Raw genomic sequence first — 19,221 nt, 5'->3', positions numbered from 1 at the left:
GATAAGTGATCTTTTAAAATAAATTTGCAGTGAATTAGAGAATGGATATTGTCCATTTTAAAAATAAATGTTTAGATACATTCCTGCCTTTTATTATATATATGTTTTGTAGATTTCCAAAGAATGGGGTTATTTAGGGGCACAACATGGCAGGATAATAACTCATCACACACACACACACACACACAAACACACACAGAGTTCTTTCCCTCAAACAATGCCAAAATAGGAAAGCAAAAAGTAGTGGGTGCTACAGAGACTTACATAACCTTCTAGAAAAGATGAAAAGGGAAGATGTTTTTCAATACAAAGTAACTGTCACATGAAATTACCTTAACAGGGAAAATCAGGCCCAATTATGGCAATGTTACAAGATGGCCTGGGTAAAAACAATCTATCACTCTGAAACCTCTCTTCCCTAAAATTTCTAATTCTTGATGTTTCTATCATATACTAACTTAGACTGCTTTTATTCACAAACATCTTCTGTTTCTTCCTAGCTTTTAAGTTTCCTAAATGCAAGAATCAAGTCTTCAGAATGTTTTGCATATTGCAGGCAATCTATCAACTAGATTCAGTCATCAAAATGATTTGATATCATATAATATCAATGAGGGGATACAACGATAAGTGATATATTATGCCATTCTCAAAGAATAGTGAGAACTAAGAAAAATGCAAATTCATTATTGTCATGTCAGTAAAAGGAAATGCTTGCCTTGAGATAAATCAGTAATAGTAATCCTGTCTTTCTAAAGAGGTTAGAGTTTAGAAGAAAAGGGATTATTATATAAAGGAGGTATTATACAAAGAGGTTGTTAGTGCCAATGTATTCCTGAAAAGTCATCCTATCTACACATAAAATAAGACGTATAGGAAAAATAGGGTTGACATAAGCTGCTCAGTACCTATGAATCTTGGGAACTAGAGTACTAACAAAAACATTAATATCCTATGAAAAATGCCAGCATAATTAAATCTTAACTGGCAGGTATAACTTCTTTGCAGCCTTGAACTTCAAGGCTCCTGCTTCTTTCAAGATATAGGTTCTGAAGGGCATTAGTTTTCTTTTTTGGTACCGGGGCTAGAACTCGGGACCTTGCACTTGGGAGGCAGGCACTGAGCTAAATCCCCAGCCCTAATTTCTAATACACTATTTTCATCCAAATTAATTGGAAATTTATTAATTCATTGATTTGCATTAGTCTATTGTTTTGATAAAGAGGAAAATGTTTTGGAAGCTTCTCCATCTGTACTTGCAGTATGTCAGGCACCACCTCCATGGACGATACCTGTGTATATTTCCTATTTTCTCCTATGGTCTACATATTTTGTAAACATGACTTTAATTGTGAGAAAGCTTGACTTTGTTACAAAACATTCAATGTGTTGGGAAAAAACCATGCTGGGACAAATACAACTTCTGGGTTACAGCAGCATCATTTCTAAATGCAGCTGATGTAATTATGTCAAAGAAATACATGTTTGCCAGAATACAAGATTGGTAAGTGGTTAAACCAGGTATTGGCATAGGCGGCATGAGTTTGCAGTAGGAACAGCTGTAATAGTAGTAACAATGACAGCTAGCAGCATTTATTGAGGCTCACTACAGGGCCAGGCATGATATTAAACAGTTTAAGTGGATTATCTCACTTATTCTTCACACAGACTCTATGAGGTGAATGAAGAAACAGCTATTTAATGAGATTAAGTATTAATCTTTGCCCAAATTTACAGAGCTGGTAAAGCTAGGATTTGAACCTAAATTCTGACCCTATGACCTCAGTTATTAATAACTACAATGAAGTAGTGTTTTTAATTCATGAAAGTGTACAATGATTCTATAATAGTAACTGACAATGTGGTCCAGTGTTCTTTATCGAAGTGGTACTACTTGTAAACATTAAAGTTCACATAGACCTAGAAAACCCCTAAGTGTTGTGGAGTATTTATTATTTTTCCAGACCTAACTTATCTAGCTAGGATGTGAGGGAACTCTGGACATGGCCAAAGGAGAATTCCAGAAGCGTAACAACTCCTTTTCAGTTCTTTCCAGCTAGGTCAGAGGTCTGCTGTGATGACTCAGGCTACACAAGAACCTTGGAATGGACACACAGGCATACTTCTACATTCCACACAGGATATCTGATGGAGGGGAGAGAATTATAACTGTGGACTTGATACCAACCAAAGACAGGACTTTAGGCACAGATGCTAACAAAAGAACTTTTGGTAGAATCCTGAGTCTTCACTTCACTTGCATTCTATTTAACAATAATGTACTGAACATTTACTATGCACCTGGAATTACCTGTGCCAAGTGTTAGCACTATGAAAACGAGTATGACCTCAGGATCTCCCAGGCCCGTGCAGCTAATTGTGGCCATGTTATTGAGCATGATCCAAACCAGGGACTCTTCTTGGTACTTTACATGTATTAGTTCATTTAGATCTCATAATTCTGTGAGGAACAGACTAATGTTCTGCCTATTTTATCAATGACATTGAAGTGCAGAGAGTTTAATAAGCTTGCCCATAGTCACATAGCTGGTGAGCAAGCGGTGGAGCTATGGTTTGAATCTGAGCTGTCTCTGACCAGAACCTGTGTTTTTGACCTCTTCCTTAAAATACCTCTCTAGTGTAAGGAGACAGAATGAGTAAAAAATTATAATGTAGGGAAATAAGAAAAATTAAGAGATACGTGAACACAGTGGACACTCGTAAAGGAGAAAGTGATTAATTCACTTGGGGTGACAGGGAGGACGGGTGCTCTGGGGGAAGTGCCATTTCAGCTAAACCTTCACAGCAGATGTTGATGACTATTAGGCAGTAGAGGAAATAGCCTGGGTAGAGGCATGGGGGTAGGAAGAGGCCTGGCACGTGTGCACTTTGCTATACTGCCCTGGATATTTCAACATTACCAAAAAATACGTTAGAGGAGGCAGGAGATGGTTGCATAGCAGCAGGAAGAGATCAGATGGAGAAGGAATTCCGTTCTGTGAACTGGCCATACCAAGGAGTGTGGGAAATACTAAAACAGGTTTCAAACAGGAGAGAGAGCAAACACTGTCATTTTCCTTTTTGAATCTAGTTGTGATATAGAGAATGGAATGATGCAGAGTGGGATTTGGTGAGGGAGGACAAAAGCTAGAACTAAGGAGTTACAGAGATTACAATAGCTCCAGTGAGAAACCAAAGTATGAGGATGGAGAAGTAAGGATGAGAAAAGAGATTTCTCTGCAGTCAAGTCAATGGGATTTATTAATCCCATGGCTCGGGGTGGGGCAAGGGAGTTTTCTCCACTGAGTGTAAAGCCTGATTTTTATGAAAGCCTATATGGTTGAAGTCAGCCATAGACTCTTACCTGGAAACTTGGACTTAGAGGGACACTGCAATTTTACAGTCACAGAACCTAACTGTGCTTAATAATTCATTCTTGGTATTTTCTTTTGTGTACTGCTGTAAGACTGCACTGAAGAAAACAGCAATGCTTCACTTTGCTGATTACTGGTTTTATAATTATCATATACAGTCCCAGAGCAACTTTGCCTATGAGCTGGGGATGCCTGTTGACATCCAATTGCTACCTGGTGTTCCTGTACCCTAATATAAACTGTTATTCCATTTTACTTTATTTTTCCAAATAACATTCAAAGAAATTTAGAAACTTAGTCTGTTTCTAAAACTGGTTGAGAAAAATAAAAAACCAAAAGGAAAGTCCAAAAATAAAGTGGAAGCTAAGTCTATCTTCGATGATAATATAGATGGTATCTTCTCCTCTGATCTCCAGACTAAGACAACCAAACCAAAAAACCAATCTGCACAGACTACACCTGAACCAAAATCAAAATACAAGGTGTCCAACATATTTGATGATTCCCTGAATGCTTTTGGAGGCCAGTAGATTCTGCGCGGTATCTGTGTCTCACCCTTCAGTTACATTCTTGAGTTAGAGATGTTGATTTATATGCCCATTGTCCTACCTGAATTATAAAAGACACATACTGAAACAGCTAGTCCTTTTACCCTATGTACTTAGTATCTTTTTGCACTGATTTTAATCAAGCTTAATACTGCAAAACAAAAATGTTTCACAATGGAAAAAAAATAAAAAATAAAAATAAAAAACCAAAAGCCAAAAATGACTCCATTTCCATGTTACAACTTTCTCTTTTCCCTTAGGCAGCTGGCACCTGCTTTTCTGCTTTACTCTAGCAACTAAGCTGTCAGCTCTTGGTTCTATGGGGCATAAAGATGTTCAGCCCAAAGCAAAGCCCACTCAGCTTCGGGTAAGGCCACAGCTCGGAGGGTGACTCATGCTGTATCCAGAAAGAAAACAAATGGCCTCAGAAATATGGTGGTAATGGGGTAATGGAGGAGTATGTGAAGGAGGACTGCTATCTTTTCCAGGAAGTTGGTTAGTGAAATAATTTTGGTGGCAAAGACTAAGAAAAAAAGAATCTACTTACTAATACAAGAAATCAGATCATTAAATCTTTCCTTGGGAAAGAGGGGGTTTTCCAGCCCACGGAAATAGAGCTTCAGAACGCCAGCCACTGAGTTAATATCATGGTTACTCTGGTCATCAGCTAGAGGATTTTCACCTAGAAAAAAATTAGTTAGATACACAGTGCTTCTCTTTTTTTTCTCTCAACAAGAATATATTTCTATATATACACACACATTGATATTCCTATATATACATAAATCTTTTAATTTTTCTTTATGAAAGATTACATGATACTAAAATTAAAATAATTGGTTTAGATATCCCACCCCATGATAAACCTAAAAACAGTTAGCTAACATAAAGCTTTAAAAAAACTTATGCTACCAAATACTCCCTTTCAAGTTGCCCAAATCTTAAAGTAAAACATTGTGGTATTTATAATTTAACCAAACATTTTTTAAAGCTAAAATTGGTAATAGTTTGACATGGCTTCAAAAACTACATTCTATGTCTTATCCTACTGGGAAAAAGACACAGTCTAGCTATGCTTTATGGGTCAGCAAAATTTATCAAACATATCAATTATTGCCAGGGATTTAGCTCAGTGGCACTGCACTTGCCTGGCAAGTGCAAGGTTCTGAGTTTGATCCTGGGTACAAAAAAAAAAAAAAATCAAATATGAATTGTGAATGTCTACAATTAAATAACAGATGTTTCCCAAAGTAGCATGGTAGCGTTCACAGCACATTTAAAAGCCACTCAGAACAGTAGGAAATTCTGAAATCAGGTGGAGGAATTTGAATTAATGTACCACTAATGTACCCTTGGTGGTATAAAGGCATTTGTATGAAAAATGGATATTAAAAAAATGTATCACCAATATAAAATTATATTTTTTGTGGCAAACAGTTTAAAAATACTAGGAAACTACATTGGCTATTCCACCTTTCTGAGAATTAACCTGAGATAAAATCCTTAAAAAGCCCAACATAATATGTAGCTTTAAATCATACTCTTTTTAAAAAATTCGGAAGTCTACTAAAATTCTCAGAATGTGCACTGTATTTTTTTTTTTTTTGGTACCGGGAATCGAACTTGGGACCTTGTGCTTGGGAGGCAGGCGGCAGAACCACTGAGCTAAATCCTTGGCCCCTATTGTATTTTAACATATTGCTTGCCTGTATGGACACTTTATTTGCAGAGGACACCCCCACCCCGCCCCCTGTGCCTTTTCCCTACTTCTAGGGCAACAGAATTATTGTTGTCTACTGTGAGAAAACCATACCCAAAGATATTGTAAACAAATAAAAAATAGAACATTCTGCCTGTAGTAGCTGGCACAAAAACCTGATGCTTCACCACGTTTCCTCTTGTCATCTTGGATAGGGTCAATATCAGAGAGGTGGCACACTTAGCTGCTGACAGGGATACAGCTCTGCTCTAAATATCTATTGGCCAGAAAATGTGGAACAGGAAAAAGTAATATGGCTTCAGTTTACCTCTTCACCCAAGGCTTTAAACTTGAGAGGGTTCTATGCCACATGGAACCAGGGGAAATAGAGAAAGTAGCTGTTCTCCATGGGATGACCACCCTGCAGTTTTGCCTTAACCTCCAAACATAGGAAGGAAGTAACAGCTGTATGCAAAGTGGATCCCCTACAAATTGTCATATTTGGAGAGCATTTATAACTATCATGAAAGAGTTAGGGATTTTCACAGATTATGTGTAATCTTTATAATCTGCAATTCTGCAGATGAGGAAACTGAGACTCAACTAATAACTGAGTCACTCAACTCACATCCTATTACTAGTAAATGAGATTCTGATTTGATTCTAGGTCTTCCTAACACTAAAGTATATGGTTTTGCTAATCAAAATATATTAATTAAAAGTTTAGTAGTACTTATGAACAACCTATTATGAACATGAATAAGGCATCAATTAGGTCATATGGAAGGAGTCTGGGAATGGTATTAGGAAGAAGAAAAGAGCTCCTAAGAAAGGAAGTGGAGTTAATGGCAGCTGGGAGGAGCTGCCCCACACACCTGCTGACTAGGCCAGGGCCACCCTAGTGTCTTTTGGAAGCCTTTCAGGGGCATCTTGACACATGTGTCATGGATGATCACTTTCAATTCTAAAACAGGATAGAAAACTCATATACATATCTCCCTTTAATAACAAAGACTTATAATTTGGGTCTTATTCTTCAGCTATTCTGAATAGATTATTACTCTAGCATCCACAATGAAGTAAATGCAAAGACAAAGGCTTTGAGGATATACAGGATGAGTATGCCACTGCACACAATACAGAATAATGACTTTTAAAGATGTTTTGCTTATAGATACAGACATACAATTACCTCTCTCAAATGAATTTTTAATATCATTGACTTCCACTTGGGAACCAGACACTCGGAAAATCCCTTGATGCTGAAGACCTAAAGGCAACAGAAGAGAATGAGGAGAAACCCCATCACATTCTTTAGGTCTTTTTCCAAGAATTATGTGTTAAATGAAAAGACATGTTTACTGAAACATCTTTTACCATTATTTTTAAAATAAGAATTCTGTAGTTTGTGACTTACCATAGAGGTTGATGAATCGAATACAGCTTTCCACTATGAGGGGGATAACCTGTCCTGAGTCCTGGGTAAAGAGATGGAAATTTGTTAACTTCAAAGGGAAAGGTCTAAATTAAATCACATATAACAATCAACGTCACAGTTCAACAGTAATTACAGTGACTTTTAACCTTTTATATGATCATTTCCAAATCCACCCCTTCTAAAATCTTTTGTAAGACACCCCCCAAAAAGGTGAAAGGATTTTATATTTAAACAAAGGTATGTTTCAGTTCTGCAGCAAACCAAATTAAATACATTTAGTACAAGAAGGCAATATTGTTTCAACTTAGTCTGCTGTGCCTAGTGAATAGAGATGTTAAACGCTAACTCATCTTTTTTTTATATATATTTAGGCTTACATATCAAAATGAATAACTCATTTTTTTGCAAGGTTCTGATATGAGTGATCAATCTTTAATAGACAGATAAAGAATGCTATGGGATTGATTAGTTGCGGCTGTCCCCACGACGGATCCTGTCAGCCATTGCTGCATCCTCTTTACCATGTCCCCGAGAGTACACAGCGTACATAACTACTGATACCTGCTATGGGAACTGTTTCATAGATAATTAAAATGTATCATGTATTTAGTTAGTTTGCATCAGAACTTACTCATCCTTATGGATTTTTCATGTTTTAGGATTAAGAAAAATTGCACAAATGTATATCCCATTAGATGTCATTTTCTTAGGAAGGGTTTTTTAAAACTTCTTTTCCCACATGTTGTAAAATATGAATAAATGTAAATTTTGGAAGTGCTTTTAAACATGTATCAGATGACAAATCAGATGAAGGAGATGCTGAGGCCACAGTTAATTATGTGTCAATGCCATGCACTCCATGGAGTTAAAGAAAGTTACTGAGTATGGATGTATTTTTCTTATATTTTTAAGACTCTGATCTTTCAGGAATTAAATCTTTAAAGAAAACAAGTGATTCAAAAATGATTAGCTGAAACCAAGTGTACATTCATGAGGAATTTTATTTTGAAACACAAGAAGAAACAGGTTTCCTCCATATATTATTAGCACAACTCAGTACCCACTAGCCTTCCCAATTAAGCATGGGAGAAAGATTGGGAATAATGCAGCTCAGCAATTTAAATTCTTTGCCATTTGTAAAATGAGTAATGCATTTCCTAAGGAATAGTTTTTTTTTTTTTTTAAGTTTTAAGACAATCTGATCAGTATATAATGGCTCAGGTACTTCTGGGACTTGTACTAAGTTTCTCTAATTAGTTAATTTGTTTTAGGAACATAAATTTTATTAATTCCTTAAAGAAGAGCCTTAAGAATAAAAACGCATCTCAGTGTGGACGAGTTGGCTCAAGATAACAATGTAACTATATCAAAATTTATTGAATGTGTGAAGGGATTTTTCTTTAAGATACAAGCATGTTTTAGTGGAAGAAACCTTTATTGGAACAGTTCATGTAACACTGTGATATAAAAGAGCAACAAATACTTAAATGCAAGGGATGAAAAGAGAATATTAGTTTACACTTCTGCTGAACTTAGTACTAACACATAAAGAAAAACAGAAAAAAATCATTGAAAGAAAAATGTTTGCATTAAGAAAGTTCTAAATAAAAGTCTTAAGTTTTCGTACTATTTAAAAATATTTTTAAAATCACTTAGGTGATTGTTAATCTTTTAGGTATGACTGGTATTTCATTCTGATATAGTGAATTCTGTGGTCAAAAGTAATGTGCGTGTGCGTGTGTGTGTGTGTGTGTGTGTGTGTGTGTAATTTCATGGACGCCAGATGCCTGGGTAGAATATATTTTACAAGAAGTGAAACACAATGGGCTGCATGCCAGCCCTGAGCAAACAAACCTTTGTATGCCTGTTCCTTACAGGGAAAAGACTCTACCCTGGTGCTCTCCCAGTGACACTGACAAGATCTCATCTGGACAAGCATTGTTCAGAAGTGCAGAGAGAGACCTCTGTGTTTTTATGTGTGTCACTGTCACTACCAAAGATTTCTCCATGTGCCATCTGGGGAGATGAAGCACTCATATAGGTGAATTTCCGATAACTGCTTTATTATTACCTCACTTTGGTTTCCTTTAACTGTACTTAATGAAAAATCTTTAAAAAACATAATTGGCATACTTTCCTATTATCTTAAACAGCCATTTTCATACTGTATTAGCAAAATAACGGCCATACATCTGCTTCTCTGAGCTTCCTATACATTCTTCTTCTCTCCCAGGCCATCAGCTGAACATCTCGCTGCTTTCATTTTATTGTTTTCTTCTCTCCAACTAATTTGCCCCTGCTTAGAAGCAAGCCATGGGTTGGGAAGCTAGATAATCAGATTTGATAATAATTGTATATTAAATTAGAGCCAATAAGGCTCTTTTGGGTTTAAGGCTCAAGGCAATGGATTTGTGATTGCCATTTAGGTTATCCAGTCATTCTCACTTAATTCCAAAGTCAGAAGTCATTTTTACAGCTGCCAGAGCTTTCTATGTATGTATGTATGTATGTATGTATGTATGTATGTATGCATGTATGCATCTATTTATCCATGCATATTATACACACATACTTACACATGCTTATTTTAAAATAATTAGTGCACATATTCAATAAACAGATATGTAAAGAAAGATATCTGTAACATGCCAATTAAGGGAGGTAATTAAAAAAATGTGGTTTCCCATATAAATTTAGTCTTCAAGAACACTTCAGCCCATGCTATAAAATGTGAGCTATGAAGGAGAAAGAAAGCCCCTTTTTAAAAATGTAATTTGCATTAGAATCCATAATCTGATGTTAAATGTGTATTTAGTATTAACACTTACGTTTCTTTGTAAAATCCCTTCACTCAAATTTCATACATTTGCCAAGTGCATAATGCAAAAACAGAGAACTTAATCTATCTGCTTTTACTGGAGAAGACTATTCCTCTGAAATTAATGTTTGATTTCTATAGTTCCTTTCTAAGTAAAGCCTATTTATAATTCTGTCTAATTTCCAACTGCAAACATTTTTCTTTTAAAGACCTTCAAAAATCTAATTAAAGCCAAGCATGAGTGTGACTTGGAAATGACATCGGCAGTGAAGGAGGCCATGCCCTCACCTCCCTCTAGCACTATACCTGATGCCTTGTGTGCGAGTTTCTTCGTCCTCTGCTAGAAGCATTACCAGAAAGACAGGGTGAAAAAGAAGACAGAATAAACACAGCAGAGATACAGGGAATAGACTACAGGGCCTTCCAATTTATCCAATATAATGAATTCCTGAAGTCACGGGAAATCAAGACTCTCGCTGTGCTTCAGAGAGTAACTAACAAATGGATGTTTAAAATACATTTTATGTGATCTCATTTGCACAAGTAGAAATAAAACATTTTCTCTCTTTTTCCTTTTCCTTTTTATACTAATTATGGCTCTAAAAAAATAAAGAAGGCTTTCTCTTTTGCCCATATAATAACATCCACATTTATTTCCTTTTCTGAAGACACTCAACTCAAATATTCTTTCCTCTCTGACTTCAGGAAATATTATATTGATTTTCTGGGAAAGCAAAGAGCCCCAGGACAGACTTGGACATAATGACCTGCCTCATGTCATGAGAGGCTAAGACCATTATAGTGAGAAGCGTGGAGATCAGCCACCCAGATGGCTGGTGCCAGTACCTTGACGAATGTTTCCAAATCCCCATTAAACAACTTAGCATTATACTGTGAGCGGGGTCTGGACTTCCTGTGTTTCTGGGGCTTAGGGGGAACATTTGGAGGCCTATGGGAAGGGAATATAATTACTGAATATCAAACAATAAATGAAACACTCACAGGTCACACTGAATTACAAAGCATGGCAGTTTGGGTTCCTTCCCCACCCCTGCCCATGGGGGAAAAAAGAGTTCCACCCTTTCCCATTTATTTTTACTTATGTAACAAAGTATTCATTTAGACTGGTGCTTTCTTACATGCTATAGCTGGCATTTGTTCATTTGCTAGTATGCTTAAAAAGGATAAGCATTACCAAATGGAATTGTGAGCTATTTGGCCCGATGTTACAAAGCAGGACTCTTGTTATTCAGTTTACGAGTCATATAGTAAGACACAACTGATCATGAAATTAGGGCTCTGAATAGATCCCAACATGAGAAATCAAATAAATGTGATATTTTCTGGTACAACATAATTTTTCAATGCAAGTAACATTACATCTGTTCAGTATCTCTGAGGTGTTAGTGGGACTTTATGTTAAGCAAAAGTGACTATTAATGGGTCACAAGTGAGAAAAATAGTTTGCTTTTAATGCTGTTTCCCATTAGGGGTACCGGGTCACATGAACTATTATTTTTGTAGAACAAACTATCCCACCACCTGAGTATTTGTAGACCATTAGGCTGTTCTTATTTATGGTGCTCTGGATTCTGTCCATCTCCTGCCTGCCTGCCTGCCTGGTTGGTGGATAAGCCAGTCTTACACATCTAGTGCATCATGTACTGTATTTGGAAACTCCGCATCATCTTGCACTGTACTTGGAGAGAGGGAACCTGATTCAACTTCTACATCTGTGCTAAGTACATAGAAGGAGAGCCCTGAGACCTCTTTCCAGATGTTGGAATTTAAACTCCTTCACCGCAAGGCTAACAGCACACCTGAAAATTACAAAAAGCCCTTTGTAAGCTATAGACTCTCTAGGAAGAAATACCTTTTTAGTTCATCTCGTTCAAATTCAGAAGGTTTAGTTTAGAAACAAAAATCCCAAGAATTTATGAGGAAGCTCGAAAAGGTACAATCAAGAGATTGCAGGGAAGGTCAGGAGTGGTGGCACATGCCTGTGATCCTAGCAATCAAGAGGCTGAGGCTGGAGGATCGCTGCGAGTTCCAGGCCAGCCTGGGCTACATAGTGAATTTAAGGCCAGACTGACCTACACAGTGAGATCCTGTCTCAAAAAAAAAAACAAAAAAACAAAATAGGCGAACAAACCTGCTGATAACAGCCTTTCTTAGATTCTAAGAATCTCCCAGCAGGTGGGCTCATATGAGTAATGAGGTATACAGCCAGTAGTACCTCAAATCCCATGGTACTCAAAAGCTTAAACGGAGTCTTTGCAGATATTTAGAAGTGAATATAGAAACCTCTATGGAAACCAGACAGAATGTCATGTCCTGCTACAGCTGAAATCTTCGAAATCTTTAACACACTAAATTCAGTGCCATTCATGGAGGAAGGAAGGGATGTGGAAGATGTTTAACAATACATTGTTGATTTCATCCATCTTTTCATTATTTTTATAAAAATTTTTTTTTTTTTTGGTACCAGGGATCGAATTCAGGTCCTTGCGCTTGCGCAGCAGGCAGCGAAACCACTGAGCTAAATCCCCGGCCCTATAAATGTTTTTAAAATGTAAGTTTTTATTCTGGTATGGTGAAGCCAACAGATCAAGAGATGACTGCTATTGAAAACAGTCTGCTGGGCTGGGGATTTAGCTCAGTGGTTCTGGCGCCTGCCTTGCAAGCACAAGGTCCCTAGTTCAATCCCCGGTACCAAAAAAAAAAAAGAAAAGAGTCTGCTATATCTCCCATAAGGAAGGGACACGCTTTGCTGCTCTGCTGAGGGTGGAGAGGAGCACATGGGGAACCACTAGGGTTGGTCAGGAGGTGGAGAGTGTGAGACTGAGGGGAACATGAAGGAATGGTAGAAGCAGTGTAAGCAGGCTTAGCATTGGTTAGACTGAATACTTTCAGTGGGCTCTGGGGTACTGGGGCTATTTCTAGTTGTCTGGCCCTGGGGTGTAAAGGCAAGGGAACAGTGGCTCTGAAGGTAGGAGTCTGATAAAGGGGGTAGTTGGGATTATGGGCTTTGGATTAGCTAGTATACATATAAAAGGTGTATTTGTAAACTGGTCTTTACTATCTCTAAGAATTGCTTCAGCCGAGAGAGGTGGTGCCTTCAGGGTTTGTAAGACCCAAGAGATCAAAACATCAAATACCAAAACTAGAAAATATGCTTATTACAGGACCCAACAGAGCTCTACATTTCATGATATCAGGAGTAGGTGAAGGTAAGGGCATCAGAATTTGGTCACTGGTTCATCCAACAAGCAAATCTTGTAGCTAGAGCCAAAGCTTCCAATGGCACTGGATAATTGTTCCTGCATGACTGGTAGACAGAGTAATCCTTGGCTGGGACTATCAGAGGGATGGATGTTTTTTGATACTTCTACCAAAGGCCTGAAAATTGCCTGTTCCAAGGATCTAAAATATGAGGCAAATATAAAGAAACTAAAGTTGCTGAGAGGGGCTTGGGAGTAAAGCGAACTACCTGAGTGGTTATCAAAGTCATTTCCATGGCAGAGGTGGGTTATTTTTTTTTTGGTACTGGGGATCGAATTCAGGACCTTGCACTTGTGAGGCAGGTGGTGCCACCACTGAGCTAAATCCTGGCCCTCCAGAGGTAGGTTATTAGGCACACTGGTGGGTCAATGGTTCTAACTCTACTGTGCCCACATTAGGTGAACTGAACGTGGACCATATAACATTCCAACTACATGACTCTTTCTGGCTCTATGCCTACCACACACCTCACTGGTAGTTTAGATTCTTGTATGAGATACTCATGAGAGGAAGCACTATCAGTATTATGTGAATATCCTAGGGTATTTGACAATTATAATTCTCATTACAAATTCATATATTTGAATATATGAATGAATATTTAAAAAATATTTTAAAGTGACTTATATTAAATATGTCCTAGAAATAACAGGCAAAATAGTTGACAGTGCAAAGAGATACTATACATGAAAAAGCTCCACAAGCTTCATATTATTACATAGAGGTAATATTCCTCTTTGTCACTTATGAAATGAAGAAAAATGTCATTTTTTCTTTTGCTAAGTTTAGAAAAGTCAGTAGCTCAGTATTTCCAGTTGATTCACCAAGAAGAGGGGCTTCTTTATGAATAAAGTGCCCAACAATAACACTATAGAACCTTGAAAATCAACTTGTCAGATGTACTGAAGTTATCAATGCCTTTGACCTCAAACACAACTCGACTTTGAAAGCTCAAAGGCTTGCTAAGTTAACTAGAATAATTTCTAGATGTTGCACAAATGGTGTCATAGAAAAATAACACCCACCATAAATTCTCCCCAGCTCAAATCAGAATCTCCTTTTAGAATAGCTCTTCTTTCTCAGTGCTGACTTAAAAATGCTTCTATTAGTGATTTAAAAATGTGGACTATTATTTTTAGTGGTAAAAGTTAACTTTTAAAAGTGAAATAAGAAGTGGTAGATACCAAAATATCCTGAGTATTTAACATAGCTCTAATTTTTAGAAGTGATATGCATAAGACAGAATAGAACAGGATGTAATTAATAGTTTCTACATACTAATGCAGTAGATATATACCTCATGTTGTTAACTAAATTATCAAAGCAAAAGTCCTATCAGGCTATTTCTAAAGATTTAATGTGCTTTGGATTAGATAAACCAAGCCTGTTTACCTTAGGTCTTTGTTACTGACTCTGCTTATTAAACAGCTTTACAATTCTATTGGAAACCCTTTGGTATACCATAGGATATCTGCTGTGGTAAGGACCACAAGCATTTCATGTTGCTGTGCTTTGTCAAGCTCAATCTTCCATGCACATTAACTGAGTATGTTCATTTCTGTAGCATTTAAATGGTTGCTTATTGTTAAAGAGAAAAGAAACTGAGATACACTATGAATTATGACAAAATATCTTCCTACCTTGTAGTCATATATTCAGCTTTGTGACCTGCAAAAACAAAAAATTAAAATAAGTAAGCTGAATGGAATCAGTGGGATATATTTAGTAATCTTTTGTATCATCTGTTCCTTATTTTAGGATGCTGAGTTTATAATAACATACATTTTATGGTGGTAAATGTGAGAATAGCATATGAAGATAAACAAGTAATTCAGAGTCAATATTTCATAAAATTTATCCATAAAATTTAATGAATTCTATAGCTTAGAGAAACGTTTCATGTGACAATTTGAAAAGGAAGGTTTTAAAAATATTTATTTATTTATTTATTTATTTTTGGTACCAGGGATCGAACTTGGGTCCTTACACTTGCGAGGCAGGCAGCTGAACCACTGAGCTAAATCTGGCCTTGAAAAGGCAGATTTAAAAAACAAACTAGAAAGTTTCTTGATCATAACTCAGTTCAAAACACAAAATATAAATGAAAGATATCCCAGATTTGCATGTTATTTCTTCTGTCTTGACTGATTCTTCTTGGGGAGGAGTAGGTTAAACAGGGCTGAGAGAATTCATTTTCCCTTTGACATGAAATCAGGGGACTGGGACAGAAGCTGTATTCTATAATCAGAAATGACATTTACAGATAATAATGTACAAGGACATTAAATGATACTATATTCCAGTAACTTGTAAGCTAAAAGCCTTTCATAGAATTCTGTCATTTAAAACATGCGCTGCTTTTACATTTGGGCTTCTCGAGTTGCTTTAAATAACAGGACTGAATTTTTATAGCACTCTCACAATCTGCACTAATTTTAAGTTTGCATGTGTCGCTGGCTGCTGCCTGCTCTTTCTTACATTCAGGGTGGAGCAATGAGAAGAGGTGTGAGAGACTTGAACCATTCAGCTGATTTGTTTGCAAAATGATGGTATAGTCCTGATAGAGTTTGAAAATATAACTGATAGCAGAAGGTCATGTGGCAGCACAAATATGTGAGACTAGCCCACTGTATCAGAACAGGGAGATTCAGACTTACAGGGCAAGACCAGTGTAACAACCAAAGGGCAAGCTGGCTTGTGGGGAACAGTGAATGAATACTCCCAGGCTCCCACAGAGGCTTTCATTTTATTACTTACTTTTGAAGAACAAGTAACATAAGGTATTTGATTAGTATTTATTTATTAAACTAGGGAGAACAGATAATATCAGAGAATACCGTTCTCAACATAGTCCAGGCCACTGTACATCTTGACAAAATCAGTTCTTGGCCAGACTTGGAGTAGGGATGTGGGGAAAGGAGAAGAACCTGATTCCCCCTCTTCTACCTAGTCCCATCTGTCATTTAACTACAAGCCCCTTCTCCTTTTGCTGGCCTTCTGCTACTTAGGAGAGGTGTACGCAGAACTCCAGAAAAATATGTAGCTATTCATGAATGGAAAAGAAAATCTACTGTAAAGTAGAGGGACAGACAGTGGGCTCAGCATGGTGCGGGTGCCTTGATACTCTAATGAAAAGTGTCCAACAGGATGGTGGCTAGACAGGGTTAAGGCACAGAGAAAAGACTGCACTTGAGATAAGGATGTGAGCGACTCTGCCGTTTAGGTTTTGTTGGGGCCACAGGAGCTGGCAGAGGTCACCCATGGAGATCCAGTAAAATGACCAGAGTTGATAGAGAAACTGTCTCTGTATTGTACTGTCACGCTGCACATTTCATTATGGCTGATCTAATACACATTAGTAACAACAATAAAAACAGCAATAATATTTAATACTTACTAGACAATATTCTAAGCTTTAATTAGGTAATAAGTGCTCTAAAGCATTCTGAACACTATGTTAAATATTTTAACTCATAATTTTCGTAATCACCTAATGAAGTAGCTTCTATTATTGTTCTTATTTTACAGAAGAGAATGAGTGCATAGAAAAATGACCTGCCCAAGGCCATGATACTAGCTTGGGATGGCCGGGCCCTAGGGTCCAGGTCTGTTATGATTCCAGACCTGTGCTCCCAAGCTCTACATTGTATTACCTTTAGAAATAGAAAGTCTTTTTTTCCTGGAAAATACTTTGAATGATGCTAGAAAATACATACACAGCTTAAACTTCTGTCTGCCTCATGTGGCTAAGCCCAAATACAAAATACTGAAGATTTTAATAAGTTTAATAAATTACATGAATATGTAAATTATTAAATATCTGTACATTTAACTGAATAACAGGTTAATTGTTTTCAAGTGATTTAATCCTAATGATAATTCCTTTGGAATGAAATATTTTATAAATTGGAAATTGTACTATTTTTGTTAAAAATAAATCTCAACCAATTATTACCTAGATTTAGAAAAAGATTCTTAAGTTGCTTTTAAATAATTTTATTCCATTCATCTATGGTTAGTAGTATAAAAAATTAAAAACCTACGAAAGATACATTTTGAATAATGAACTGAGAGCAAGCTTTGCAAGTACTATCATTCATAGCACAACTACACTACCACACCCAGTATTTATTCAGTTAACAGTCCTGCATGTTTTCCAACTGACAAATGAGGTTTTGTTTTTTAATCAGTATGATCATTAATAGATCAATAACACACAAGCTTAGATGACTCTCCTTCCCAGAGAAATGTGAAAGGTCTGAGGATTAGATTTCAATCACTTTCTTTGAGAGCCTACTTAATTATTAAAAACAACAGACCCTCCCTCATACACACATACATGTAAGCCATTTGGAGGAAAAAGTGACCCAAGATTAACTTGTTCTTGGTACAACATCAGCCTCAACTACTCTAACATTTTACTTGAGAATTATGACATGAATTATTCTTTGTATCTAAACGTATTTTATCTCTATATAAAATAATCAAAATAAGTTTGGGGGCAACTTGAGAAAAAAAAGGAAGAGAAAATATTTAAAATATAAATAGCTCCAACTAGACAGAGACACCCTGGATTTGTTCCCTAATGAATGACCTATGAGGATTTTTGACATTACTTTCCAGCCCTTTCTCTTCCTTAAGAATACCAACTACTGCAGTGCTTTTCTAAAAAGAAATAATTATTCACAATCGGCTTCTCTTTTGAAAGTATATTTGTACTCCTACTCAAAGACAGACAAAGGATTGTGTGAAGACAACCTATTTAATTCCTTTGTCAGAAACTTCATGCCCAGGGCAAGAAATAACGTAATATGGAGCTCAGTTCCCACTGTCAGATTTTCTTTGTTTAGCAAAATTACACAGATATTTACACCCTCTTAACTCCAAATGGTGTATGCAAGAAGCCAATGTGAACATTAGGCTCATTACTGAAAATGAAAAATACCTTTCCATGCCCCAGGGTTATGGATATATCTCTCATTTACTGGGTCAGTTTAACCTCAATTTAAAAATAAGTGACACCACACAAAGATATAGTGATGTTGTGGAGGGATGAAGATGACGATGATTAGTATGGTTTAACAGTTCATTCTGTGTTTCTATTCCAATAATTTTCAAAGACTTAAAATTCTGAATTTTGACAGTGCCACTTTAAGAGCCTGATGTAGCTGCTTCACAATGCTGTAAATCAAAGAACTTACTGGGCCACTGGTAGCCTGCCAAAAGTTAGCAGTAAGACAGGCCAAACACATGTCTGTAGTTACAGTTTCAGCTGTGTACGATCAACTGCTAAATCCCCGGGTTAGGCTCTGTTTGTTTTACTGTGAAGGCAGTTTTTGCAGCAGTGAGTCTAGTACTATTTAGTGAGGTGATTTCTACCTAAAAACTCAAGACTGTCCCCAAACACACCATTAAGTTCTGTACTACTAACCTTATTTAACCAAATAGGGGCCTGGATTCTTTCCTAAAGGTCCACCATTGGATTACTTCACTATGGGCCAGGAACCATTAACTCTCCTAGTCTCTTTTGGTGTAAACCTATTAATGAGAATAGGGATTGTGTGGAAAGCCAGCAGGCTCACAGTGATCAAACTAAAAGGTAGGGCACGTCTCCCATACTCAACTTTTCTCTGAGTGTCAAACCCAGGAAGTGATCAGCAACTGGTGTGCTGCCAAGCCTGCAAGATGGTCAGGACTGGGGAGCAGAAGGGTCTATAACCAGGGGACAGGGGCCATTGTGGACTGCTGCCACCAGGAGAAAGCCATCCAGTTCCAGCTGCAGAATAAACTGAGACCAGTGAAGGTCTCGAGCACCTGAATGAAGCTATATCACTAGCGCACTAGAACTCACTGAAAGAAAGAATAAAGGAATCCTGGCTCAGAGTTTAAAAGGTATAATACAGCTTTATATAGGATAGGGCAACAGCAAAAGACAGAATCTGGAGTAAGGATTCAGCAAACTGGCCAAAATATGGCCCTATCCAAGAATAACATGTAAAATAACATGAACTGTTGGGGCTTTCTTTCTGGGAGACATAGAGAATTTATACTGTGTGAGTACC

General features: G+C 37.1%; 1 protein-coding gene across 7 annotated transcripts in view; it reads right to left on the bottom strand.

The window, feature by feature from the left end:
- Nucleotides 1-19,221, bottom strand: part of Srgap1 (SLIT-ROBO Rho GTPase activating protein 1) — a 308,189-nt gene that overhangs the window by 43,507 nt on the left and 245,461 nt on the right. For 5 of the 7 annotated variants that reach the window (XM_004861126.4, XM_087192365.1, XM_087192363.1 and 2 more), the window contains 5 exons: nt 14,800-14,827; nt 10,724-10,826; nt 7,039-7,099; nt 6,814-6,891; nt 4,470-4,604 (listed from right to left, as the gene is read on the bottom strand). In XM_004861126.4, the coding sequence (XP_004861183.1) occupies nt 4,470-4,604; nt 6,814-6,891; nt 7,039-7,099; nt 10,724-10,826; nt 14,800-14,827 (405 nt within the window). Of the gene's footprint in view, nt 1-4,469; nt 4,605-6,813; nt 6,892-7,038; nt 7,100-10,183; nt 10,218-10,723; nt 10,827-14,799; nt 14,828-19,221 lie in introns of all 7 variants that reach the window. The other 2 variants (XM_004861127.4, XM_013078301.3) reach the window with 2 other exon arrangements.

This window comes from Heterocephalus glaber, unplaced genomic scaffold, assembly GCF_053883595.1.
Source record: "Heterocephalus glaber isolate CG9 unplaced genomic scaffold, H.glaber_assembly_v1.0 deba00001569, whole genome shotgun sequence".
NCBI classification, from domain to species: Eukaryota; Metazoa; Chordata; class Mammalia; order Rodentia; family Bathyergidae; genus Heterocephalus; species Heterocephalus glaber.
Note: the sequence above shows the minus strand (reverse complement) of the source record. Positions and strands in the feature narration are given on the sequence as shown.